Source organism: Drosophila simulans, chromosome 3L (assembly GCF_016746395.2).
Source record: "Drosophila simulans strain w501 chromosome 3L, Prin_Dsim_3.1, whole genome shotgun sequence".
Lineage (NCBI taxonomy): Eukaryota > Metazoa > Arthropoda > Insecta > Diptera > Drosophilidae > Drosophila > Drosophila simulans.
This window is the reverse complement of record NC_052522.2, coordinates 17,279,627-17,291,740: the sequence shown is the minus strand read 5'-3', so window position 1 is coordinate 17,291,740 and position 12,114 is coordinate 17,279,627. Positions and strand designations below refer to the sequence as shown.

At 44.4% G+C, this 12,114-nt stretch overlaps 1 protein-coding gene across 2 annotated transcripts in view; it reads left to right on the top strand.

The window, feature by feature from the left end:
* LOC6738482 (ecdysone-induced protein 74EF) overlaps window positions 1-12,114 on the top strand; it is a 42,677-nt gene that overhangs the window by 17,255 nt on the left and 13,308 nt on the right. The window contains exon 1 of one of the 2 annotated variants that reach the window (XM_039293570.2): window positions 8,868-10,715. The exons of the other annotated variant lie outside the window; for it this stretch is intronic. Within the exon in view, the coding sequence (XP_039149504.1) occupies window positions 9,677-10,715 (1,039 nt within the window). The 5' untranslated portion in view covers window positions 8,868-9,676. Of the gene's footprint in view, window positions 1-8,867; window positions 10,716-12,114 lie in introns of those variants that run through there. 2 annotated transcript variants of the gene reach the window in all.

Here is a 12,114-nt window from a genome sequence, read left to right as displayed (position 1 = left end):
GTTTTGAATGCAACCTACCTCAATTCTTGATTGCAGTTGCACTATTTTGTGCATTTTTCTAGATCTGACCTACCTCAATGACTTTTTAAGTAATTTACTTAGCCATAACCTAACCCAACATTTATTTGTTGTTAACTTATTTGTACATAACACATATATAGGTGTGTTAAAATTTAACCTTATAAATGAAGGTACATATATCTAACTTTAAGCTAGTAAGACATAAGCAAAGAAATTGAAAAATAGTTTGAATTTGGAACAGTATTTAAAAAGAAGTATTGTGCTTCAAAGAACCACAAATGAACAAAGAAATATATTATAAAAGGTCCTTGTATTGTTAGGAAGTTATCTAACATTGAATTTACATAGAGGGAGATAACCGAATATTGCTAACATATTATAAATGAAATTAAAACTTACAAATCTCTGGAACGTAATATTCCGTAGTAAATACAACTGATAAGATACATTTTCATTTCCCTGCGACCCTCGTGCAAATTCTAGTAGTAGTCACTAGCCAATCGTCTGGCGGATGAGCAGTTGCAGTCGACGTTGTCGTCGCCGTGGCCGTTCGCTGCGCTGCTTCCGTCGACGTCGTCATGTACGCCCCAACCCCTGCCGCTGCCCCTCCCCCTCCGCCATCCCCGCCACCGTTGCCAGCAAAAGCCCCGTACCGCCTTGCCTCTAACGCCGCTGCCCCAATGGCTGCGGTTGACGGCCGTACAGTTAGACGGACGTTTGCTTTGCTTGCGTTTACAACACACGGACACACACACACACACACGCAGACAAAGTGCATTATAATGGCATTGAAAATCGTTTTCAATAAAACACGTAAACAAACAACAAAAACCGAAAAGCCAAATGAAAATGAAAACGCACGAAAACACAGGCAAATGCAGTGGCAAAGGCAAACGCAAAAACAACACCGATGTATCTGTAAGATACAAAGCAGAAGAGGCTTTGAGTTTGCACTTTTAGTTAATAGTTTTTATAAACAAGCTCGTCGTATTTTGCACTTTTCGATGGTAATCAACGCTTAATAATGTGTGAGAATTTCGCTTGGGACTTATGTTGCACTTGTTCGCCTGTGCAAATGTAACTTTTTGCTGCAAATCCCGCTTCGTTGGCTGCTTTCGATTATTAGTATGAATTATTTTGTTTTTCTTGCTTTATTTTGTGTTTCTATTTTTTTTTTTGATTTTTTTTTTGGGAATTTTCCAGTCGAAATGCTCTTTTGAATTTACGTTTGTATCTGGCGGACTCACAATAGGTTGAACTTGAAAACGGCCGTTGTAGTTGTTGTTGCCGTTTGTTATTGTGCAGTTTAATCAACTTTTGTCTGTTTGGCGACTGACACTGAGCGAGACAACGAATCCGGAGCGACGGAGACGGGAGACTTCGAGAAAAGTGTTTCCATTGAATTTCAATATTCATTAGAAGCCAACCATCTACGGGGGGTTCGCACTGGGAAGGATATAATTGTAGTGGGCCGGGGTGATACGGGGTCAATTGTTAGACTTATAGACAAGGTTGCGGATATACAACGGGGAGAATCGAGAATGCATTCGAAGAATACTTTTGGAAAGCAATGTGACCCTTTTAAAAGACTCAAATAAAGAAGTTCTCAAATAAGGATAAATGAAAAACCTCCTCATTGGAGGATCTAATATTCGTACAAAAGAGCTTTACTCCTACAGTTCAAATTTGTATCCTTCAAAATGCTAAGTAGAACAGAGAGATATATTCCCTTCTCAGAAAAGCAATACCTAAACACATTTATCTTTTAGATTCATTAACGAATTTATTAAAAACTGCATTTCTGTTCAACCATTGCACTGAGTTGACATTTCAAATCAACTGTCAGATGGGCGAAAGTAAAAACTCAAATTGATAGCTTTCGGAAATCAATTGAAAATCGAGCAACCAACTCTCGGCACTCCAACGCGATTTGTTAATTAAAATAAATACTTTCCGCCACGGACGTGGACATTGCAGCCAAATGATTGTGCCAAAAAAAAATCAAATCAAATATAATGTAAACAAAATAAAATAAACGAAAAGAAAAGAAAATCGGCGAATGTGAAACTGTTGGCCATTCCACATGTGGCCCGCTGCGTTTTCTTTTCGCTTTTCCTTTGATTTTCTGCATACGCTCGTTGCATGACCAAGAAGTCTGTTACTCAGTTAGTCAGTCAGTGTTACCCGATCCGATCCAAGACGATCCATCGTATCCATCGGATCCGAGCGATGACGATGCCAAAAGCGTCCTACTAAGACACTTTTACCCGGCCAACACTACCAACTGGTTTTGCCTTGCTCTTGGCCAAAAGACACCGAGCCATGCCGTGCAACGTACAGCATTAGAAATTGGCCAGCAGATCGATGCTTGGCTTCACACGGCGGAGAGCCACCGAGGAAACCCGTACGAAATTCACTTTCATTATGAATGGCCAAACGGTCGAATGCTCGAGTGGCGCTGCATACAAATGCAGCTCGAGATTCGCGATCGCTGGCCACTGCAGTTGCGGCTTGGTCATCCAACCTGGTGGCCAAAGCCAAATCATGGGTTTTCCTTTCTCTCACATCTGCGGTTGTTTTTTTTTACCGCTGTTTCTTGCTGCCGCTAATTGACGGGCTCAACGGCAACATTCAGTGGGCCAAGTTCGCTGCAGTTGACGGTGATTATGATTTGATCGGCTAATCGAGTTGGGAGACTTGGGGAAACATGATTAGAGATAAACTACATTTGTTTAATAGTCAGTTATTGGAAATTTTATAGAAAATGTTTAAAAATAAGTTTAGATTTTCGAAACTAACTACTTGTTTTGAGGTGAATTAGTAGTTGCTAACTGATTTTGGTTTGAGAATAGTTATGCATTCTTTAAATTTTTTATCTTAAATTCCGATTTTATTGAACTTAATTCATTTTCCACATCAAAGAAACTGTTTGGTTTTTGATTACTCCAATAAAGTTTAAGACAATGTAACCCAAACTGGCAACTATTTATCCTTACTAGCAATGCTTTTCTAAAGTTTCCCTCGAGCTGCTTCCTAAAGAACCCGATCTGCAGATACTTCCATCCGTATCCCCATTACGTCCGAGCTTCAGCTGTTCCATTAGTTTTCATGACGCTGCCCCGAGGGCCTGTCTACATGGACCTGCATGTGGCACTCAGCTGGAGCCCATTATGCTTGCCACATCAAATCAAATGGCCAACTGCGCTGAGCATAGATGTTGCATGTTGCTGGTGTTGGTGTTGCTGTTGTTGCTATTGTTGCTGTTGCCGCTGCCATTTAGCGCAATTGACGGCAGGTCCCAGGCCAAGACAGACTGCAATTGGAAGTCGCCAACTAACACATTTCAGGTCTTCAGCTTTAGCTGCAGCTTCAGCTTCCCTCCTTGCCCCATCGATTGGCCTGCTTTTTTCTGCGCGTTTCCATTTCGCATTTTCGCTTTCATTTTCTTTTTCTTGCCAAGCGAAATATTTTCATGTTTTTTTTTTCACTATTTTTATAAGCGAGAAAATCGAAAGTTTTTCCCCAGACCATAATGCAAAAAGAAAGTGCAAGTGCAGCAGCTGAAGCCGAAATGGCGGGACTTGAGGGGGTGGCTCACAGAAAGGAAAAGCAAAACAATGCCAATGGGGCGTATGAGCAACTTGTTTTCGGGCCAAAATGTAGGATGAATGCCATTGTTTTGCGGCTGACGACAACGACGAGTTTTTCCAGCTACCACTCGGAGTTTTTCATGTTGTTGTGCCATTTTCGTTGTCAAGTGCAAGTGTAGCTGGGTTTTGCTGGTCAAATGAGCAGTAAAACAGTTACTGCCACGGCGAACAGCGGAATAACGTTCGTTGCATGCAGCACAATCAGCAATTTCCTTTCGGTCGGGTACGTCCAGTCCGTCTGGTCGGTCTGGCCTGTCCGTCTGTCTGTCTGTCTGGCGCTTTCGATTTCGTTTAATTAAAACGCATAAAAGTTGACTCCATCTTGGATGTAGATGTCATTGCCTAGGATGGCATGGGATGGGATGGGATTTTAGATGGCCCCCGACGAACAACAATCTCTTGCCTCGTTATTGGCAGTGACAGACAGCCAGCGAAAAACAGTGGTTTTCTTATCATTGACATTGGCTGGCCGAAACTTGCCAGCATCAGCGCCAAAAAACTTGTCATCATCATAATTCTTAATCATGATGAGAAGTCTGCACTGCACTCTGATCTTTTTGCTATGTTTCTTTCCATGTACGTCATTTCAATAACAAGTTAAGAACTCGCACGCCTAAGTCGCGGTCAAGGCTTTGGTCTACTGCTGCTGGCGGCCCGAAAGAGTTGACACTTGTAATGGCCGCTTTACATGCAAATTAAACAAGCGAATTACTCATACGCCCCGTGGCTGCCGCCATTAAAGATGCAGCGGTATATGTACACTTGCGGCTGCTTTTCGGCTTCTGCGGTCTCGGTGCATAATTCTTTTTGCTTCTGCTGATGGTCAAGAGCATGCTGCACCTATTGTGGCTTTTTTTTTTGCCAATTTGATGGCTGATGGCTGAAAATGGGGAAACAATTGAAACTGGCTGAAGGCCATGGCGGAGTGATAATGAAAAACCGCTGAATTGAGATGTTTCTGGTTGTTGCTTTAATTTTCTGCACCAAAGGTGAATGCCATTTAAACATGTGTTCAATGTTTTCACTCTTTCTCTTGAGGGCAGTGGAAACTTCCTGAAGATTTGTAGAAAGCTGTGAACGACAACCGAATATGCAATTCGTTTCGGATTTAAAGTGCAGTTGCAGTTAAGACTCAATAGAGAATGCATGACTCATCAGTTAATTTAGCCCATCTATAGATTCGTCTACAATTCATCACAAACGCTCTTTGACAATGTTAGTTTCCCATCAAATCGAGCGTTAAAGTTCCATTCGACAACAGGTCACGTGTTTGCAGTTGATATCGGGTATCCATCAGACTGCAGCATCTTCCTAATCTCGTCAAGCATCAAAGTCGCAATCATCAATTCGACGACATTATAAACGTCGCTCGTTTAACCCACAAGGATCCCTCTGCCCCGCAATCACATCCCATTTTTCCTGAAGAGACAAAGAAACTACACGGACAATTTTTCGGCAAGATTACGAGCTATGAACAAAGAGATGCCCCCACTTCCCCCAAGCGAAGCCGTAACAATTACAAAGTCTGCTCTGCTTCTATTTCTCCACTCAGGCAAAAATCAAAACATAAATACAGAATTAGAAAGAAATTTTTAGGATTTATGAACGCATTAATAAATAATTTATACAAAGTGACTGTGATCTTAGACATGAAATGAACTTAGCAGGTCATTTAAAGTAGATTTTAAATATTCTAATAGAATTATATAGGCAAATATAGTAGTTCCTTTGAAGTTTGCAAATACATATGGATATTTCAGAGATAGCTGCTTAATTACTCAAGATCAACTTCCAATTGATTGCAACTGTTGGCTGACATTTCGCCTTGTGTACTTAGACTTCTTTGGTGCGAAAGCGAGGAGGAGCAGCAGGTTTTGTCGCCTCGACGTTGCCATCGTAATCTGGCGATGGGAGCGGGATGGGGGCGGGAGGCGCGGCGATTGCGATTGTGATTCTGTTTCTGTTCCAGCTTTTAGCTCCAGTCTGCAGGTTAGTCAGTCAAGTCGGTTTGTCAGTTAGTCGCTGGGTCGTTCGGTTCGGTTTGTCACTCAGCCAGTGCGACAGAATTCGGTGGGTTTGAGTGCACGGCGCGTGTATTAGATGATATGAGGTCATTCACTGCTGTTTACAGCGAACACCGAATACCCCGTCTCGCCGACGCTGCTGCGCTGCTTTTCTCTGCTCTGTTGCCGAAATTTCTGGATGACGATGCGCTCATATACCATATACAATATACAGTTGGTTTTGTCCGGTCTGTTGGTGTGTGTGTGTGTGTGTTGGTGGGGCTGTGCTGAAAGCTATACCCGAACCGAAACCCCAAACTGTTGCCCTGCTTATACATTTCCGACATCCTCCTTGCCCATTGTCCGCCTGTCTGGCGGTAGGTGGCGCTTGTGTTGTCGTCCAGCTTAGCACAGTGGCGCCAGGATCATTTTCTTCCGTCGTTCAAATTTAGGGGATCTAGATATAACACTAAGACTGATAACTTATGATCATAGTTAATAATTTACTTAAATTTATTTTAAAATTAACTGTTGTGCGGAGCATTAATCCTAATGTGTTTCAACATTGTATTTTATATGGTTGTGGCTTAAAATTTAATTCATTCAATGCTATCAATCCTTTATCACGCAACGTTAATTACTTCACACGATAAATTTATCTCTGGCTTATTACTCCAGCATACTTAACTGTCTTAACAGCCTTAGAAGATACTTATCTTTAAAGCAAGCTATTGCTTATCTCCAACGCGTTGATTAGTTTCCATTCGAATCAACCAGTGTGCAGCATTTGTCGTTAGCTGTTCAATGACTTCTGCTGAAACATGAATCGACTACACAGTCAGCACCCAAACCAAGCCCGCCTATTCCAATGCCGAAGGAGTCAAGGAGCTGTGGCCACGGAGCAGCAGAGGTGGAAGCTTCCAGCAGGCGGAGCAGAGCCACCTAATGCGCTTCCTCTTCAACAAATTCTTTTACGACTGGCTGTCTGTCTGTCTCAGTCCCCTCGCTTTGCTGTTTCTTCTGGCAAAAGGAGCCGTCGGCGGCAGTCAAGCCCCAAACATTTCCCCCATATCCATTCTTCTAGTCCCAAACCCTTGCCTTTGTTGCTAAATCTTACACGGAGAGAATACAATACGGAGAAGACAACATTTTTAAGAGAATATTTAAAACAATTATAATTCCTATCATAATAACTGGGTATATTCTTCACAAAATCTCCTTAGTCAAATTGTTTTTTGGTTGTGCTTGCAAATAATAAATATTCGATGTGTATATGGGATAGATTCAAAAGAACTTTCACAATGACTATTGCAAGGAAATAAAACGAAATGAATAAAATATCAATATATCACGAGGTCATATTAAAATTCTAATCTCATACCTGTTTTCTGTGAGTGCACCCCTAGTTGTGGGTACATTGGACTCATTTCACACACACACTCTTGCACTTAAACGGGCGCACACAGACAAAGAGCTATTGCAAAAGTATGTCTGTGTCGACGTCGCCTCATTTAGCTTCTCCTTCTTCTGCCTGCTGCCTCCTTTTTCGCCCCCTGCCCCCTAAAATCCGCCGACCCACCCCCCTTGCGTCTACGCCCTCGCTGTTTCTAAAAACAAAACTCTTCCTTCTGCCGCTCCTCCGTCTTCTTCTTCTTCTTCGCCGTCTACTTGCTCTGCTTCCTTTATTTGCAACATACATTATATGCCAACGGAGGAAAGAAGAGAGAGAGAGAAAGAACAAGCGGCAAGCGGGGCTTCCTTCCCGCTCGCACACTTGAATTGCAATCGGCAAAGTAAATGGAAAGGCCCCCAACAACACTAAGCAAACGGAAAGTGAAAATTTGCTCCACTGACAGACAGCAAGAAGAGAGTGAGAGCGAGTGAGTGAGAGAGAGTGCTGCTGGCACTCTCACAAAGACAGAGAAAAGCGCTTACATACACTTGCATTGAGTCATAATCGTGTCGATTGCAGCAGCGACGTCCGCTCTCCTGCACCCCTTCCCCTTCCTCATCCTCTGCAGCCACCCAATCTGCTCCCCCTTGTCCTTCGTTCCCTTTCGCTCATCCCCCGTCTCAGTTCCTCTTCGCTGTGCAAAAACACAGACCAGATGATCGCTTAGCCCTTTTGACGGGGCCTGACCCATTTGGCGAGCCACCGATAGCCTTCTCCAGAGAATCGCGGAGAAGAAGAGAGGACGCGATGAAGAAAGGGGGGAGGGAGGCAGTGGAGCCCTGAGAGTGGAGAGCACTGGGTCTGGGTCGCTGGCTGTTGTGATTGTTGTGTTACTTTTAGTTTTAATCCCTCCCGATGATGTGTAATGATCTTTAAGGGGAAATAATCAGCCTTTGTTGGGGCATCGGGAAAAATGCTGTAATTCCGTTAATTGAAATTAAGATGATCATATTTCTTAAAATAGGTTTTAATACATTAATAAAGAGGTTTTTTCCATTCACAAATGAACATATTTCTGACATGCAAATATTTAGATATCGTTGTTTATGTATTAATATTTTATTTTTCAATCTTAATTATTTAATAACTTTATATTGGACATTTTTCGAAATAATGCCTATATCACTATATAGTGTTACGGATGGATCTAGAAAGGTAATCTTGGGTTGCTGATAACCCCTTTTTAGTGCGTTGACTTGAAGGAGATTCCAGAGACTTCGGATAGTTTCTTTGTATTGCATTGTAAAACTTTTGTTTTTCTTTAAGATTCCTTAAGATTTCAATGGCTGCAAAATCTGTTAATGACATAAATCCTTTAGTCATATACTAAAAACTTAAAATGGTTCAAATTAAAGATTAAGTCTCACAAGCGGGAATGCATTTTTCGCTGTGCAGCTGAAAGTAATCCTAACTTGACAACATTCTTGAGGGACTTGCTACTGTGGATGTCCCTCTTCCCTCCTCCATCCCCACCCCGCAAAACCCGCCAAATTCCCCTCGAGAATTGCATGCAAATGCGCATGTGGCACACAAATCCCCCAAACATGCACACACACACCGATGCAACAGCGAGGTGGTGGGGGTGAAGAGGAAGACGCAGCAGAGAGAGCTCCAAACATTCGCGTGCTCTCTATCTCTCTCTCGGTCTCCCCCTGTCTTTGCCCCGCGATTACGTTTGTTTGCCATTTTTGCGCTCTCTCGCAACGTTTTTCGCAACACCAGCGGCAGCGGCAGCAACGTCGTGCCGTCGATTCAGTCGTTCAGTCGGCGTAAGCGAGTCGAGCGAGCGAGCCCCATTCAGTCCGCCGATTTGGCTCTTTTGCACCTGTGCAAGTGTGTGTTTCTCCCGCGGTGCGTGCGTTCGTGTAAGTGTGTGTGCGTGAGCGGGGAACTGGTGCACTGGTATTGGGGCATCGGTGAGTGGGGCGCGCGCGCGCTTTTGCAGCCGCAGCATCGCAGTCGGCGTCGCTGCTGGCGCTGACGTCGAAGCCGACGTTTGTTGTTCGGTGTTTGCGCCTAACAAACACTCGCAGCGGTTTTTGTGCTGACTTTAGATTTTAGTTTTGCTGATACCGTAAGAGATAAATGACGTGCCGCGGCGAGCGACGAATTAGCGGCCCAAAACAGAGAAAAACTGAACAGCCAAAACACACACAGAATACCAGAGAAACAGAAGCAAGCAACAAGCAAATGTTTGACCCGCGGGAAAACAAAATGTAATAGCTAATGTAGCAAAATGTGTTTAAGTTTAAGCCAGAAAGTTAGCATATAAAAACGTCCACAATTAGTGCAAAAAAGTTCAAAACCTGATCAATTTTCGAAATCAAACAAATACCTCAAGCGTAAAGAAGTAACAATAAACCAACAAGCAAACAAACAAACAAGCAACGAACCGAGTGCAAAAACTTAGTGCAATTTCTTTAATAAGAAAATTTGAAGCCCCTAAAAAACCAGACATAAGAATCATGTCTAGAGTGTAAAACGTTGCGTATACGCAATATCGCCAAACCCATTAACGCAGACATCACGCATACGCCGCGTCGTGCAAAATGATTATGGTGCAACATTTGGTGGCCGCCTCGGCACACAACTTCGCCAGCCAGGCGGCGGCATCGCTTGTCAATGTGTCCAGCTCCAGCTCTAGTTCCAGTTCGAGTTCCTCGTCCTCGCTGTCGCTGTCTTCATCCTCCTCCAGCTCCTCGCTGTCCTCGGCCACGCCCACGCCGGTGGCCTCGCCCGTGACGCCCACATCTCCACCGCCGGCAGCCGCCGCACCCGCAGAAGCCTCACCGCCAGCAGGAGCTGAGTTGCAGGAGGATGAGCAGCAGTCCAAGACTCTGGAGGATCCTACTGTGCAAGACGAAGTCAAGCTGCAAAAGACGAGGCAGGAGGTGAAGGATCCAGTTAATGGGGAGGAACCAGGTGCCATAGTTGATACCGAGTCAGTGATGGCGCGGCAAAGTCCAAGTCCAGTTGCGTCCACCAAAGTCCCCGAGTCACTAGAAGAGATTTCCAACAAATCGCCGCCCGTTCAAGAGGATGAAGAGGAGTCTGAGTCCGTAGCCTCCGACTGTCGCGAGTTCAAAGTGCTCTATAATCACCTAAGGCAGCAGCAACACCACCACTCTCCCTCCTCGCCAGACAAGACGCGCAGCACCCTGGACGATGTGTCCAAGATCCTCTGGGAGCGAAAGCAGCAGCTGCAGCGCAGCTCAGTGATTACCGCAGCGCCCACTCTGCAGCCGCAGCAGCACCAACAGCCCATGAGTGACATCGAGGACGAGGAGACTCTAGAGGATGTTGATGACGCGGATGCGGACGTGGAGGCGGACGCCGAGGACGAGGAGCTGCTGGAGCAGTACCAGAACGGCTACGACTCGCCACTGGATCTGTCGCTGGGTGGAGCCACCAGTGCAGCCGCCTCAGCTGCCGCTGCCGCCTCGGCGGTCAGTCGCCGACGGGGACGCACCTACTCCGGCACGGAATCCGACGACTCCGCGCAGTGCGAGCGGGCGAGGATGCGACTCAAGCCGGAACGCAAGGCGGAGAGATCGGCGGCCTACAAGAAGAGCTTGATGAAGCGATATTGTAAGTTGCAAGCTTTTAAACTAAATTGTTCCGATAGAGGAAATAGATCATTCCGTTCTGTAAAGCCTTTCGTTGGAATCTTTGAAATACTTAAAAAGGATAACTTTCTGATTGAAACAATAACAATCATCTTTGATATGCTTCTTACGCATTTTGACGTAATAAAATATAGAAGAAATACGCGAATTCGAAATTGATTAATTATTCATTTAATCAATTAATTGGAATATATGTTATGATTTGTATGTAATTTGGAATATATGTTATAAGCGTATAATTTTAGAATATATGTAACATATTCCTCGTAATGGTTCTATTTAAAACTTTAATGCATATTAAATTATTTTGAAACAACTCTTGATTAGAGATAATCTCTTTAGATGGTATTTCCATTTAAATTCTGTATCGATTTCTGTTGACTATTAATTTTGTTTTCATACAAACGGGCCATTAAGTGGCAATGAATCAGCCTCGTCTGAAACTCCCCCATCTTTCACTGGCCAAAATTGTGAAATGTCAATTTGGCAAGACCCAGAAATGTTTATAACGAACAACAATGCACAGAAAAAGAGTCGGGCAGCCATAGGCGAAATAAACATTATTTAAAATAGCGCAATTTCCGCCGCCGGCGCTGCGTTCAGAAGCGGCAGAAGCGGTAGAAGCGGCAGAGACAGCGGCGGTAGAAGCAGCGAGTCTACGTCAACGGCTTCGTAACAGTTTCCTAACCCACCTCAACAATTTTATTGATTACTTGAGGCGGCAAACGCCACACGGAGAGCCGAAAAGAGAGCGGCCCGTCTATAAACTATTGCGCTCAGCTGGCTGGGTTTCTGATTCCGCCTGTGTGTGTGTGTGTGTATGGGTATCCGTATCTGGCTCTCCGCTCGCTGCATTCGCTGCTTTGTAACGCGTATCTGTGTGTCTGCTTTTGCTTTTCGACGCCAGTGTATGTAGTGGTGTGGAATAGTTTCCCAGTCACTTGCTCTAAAACTGCCACAGCAACTCGCCAACTCGCGACTGGCAACTGCTAAATGAGCTGGAGACTCCGACTTGGTCTTCTGTATCTCCATCTCTAGCAGTATCTGTATCCGTGTGTGCGTGTGTTTGTGTCTTGCACTTGTTACATACCCACCTATATATGTGCGCATATATATACATATATCTGGTAACCCTAGCCAACAACTTGTTTCCTCTATTTGACTTTTACACGGGGCGTCGTCGTCAGCAAAACGACTCCCGGGCTGCTGCTGTTGCTGCCTTCACTTTTGCCAAAGTTTACCCCACTTTAGTTTGGGTTTTCGCTTTGATTTTGGCTCTGGCTTTGGCTCGACTGGAGCCCTGGGCTTCGGATACACACTAAACCGCCACAAAACGCTGCCTGCCAATTGCAGTTCTTGGC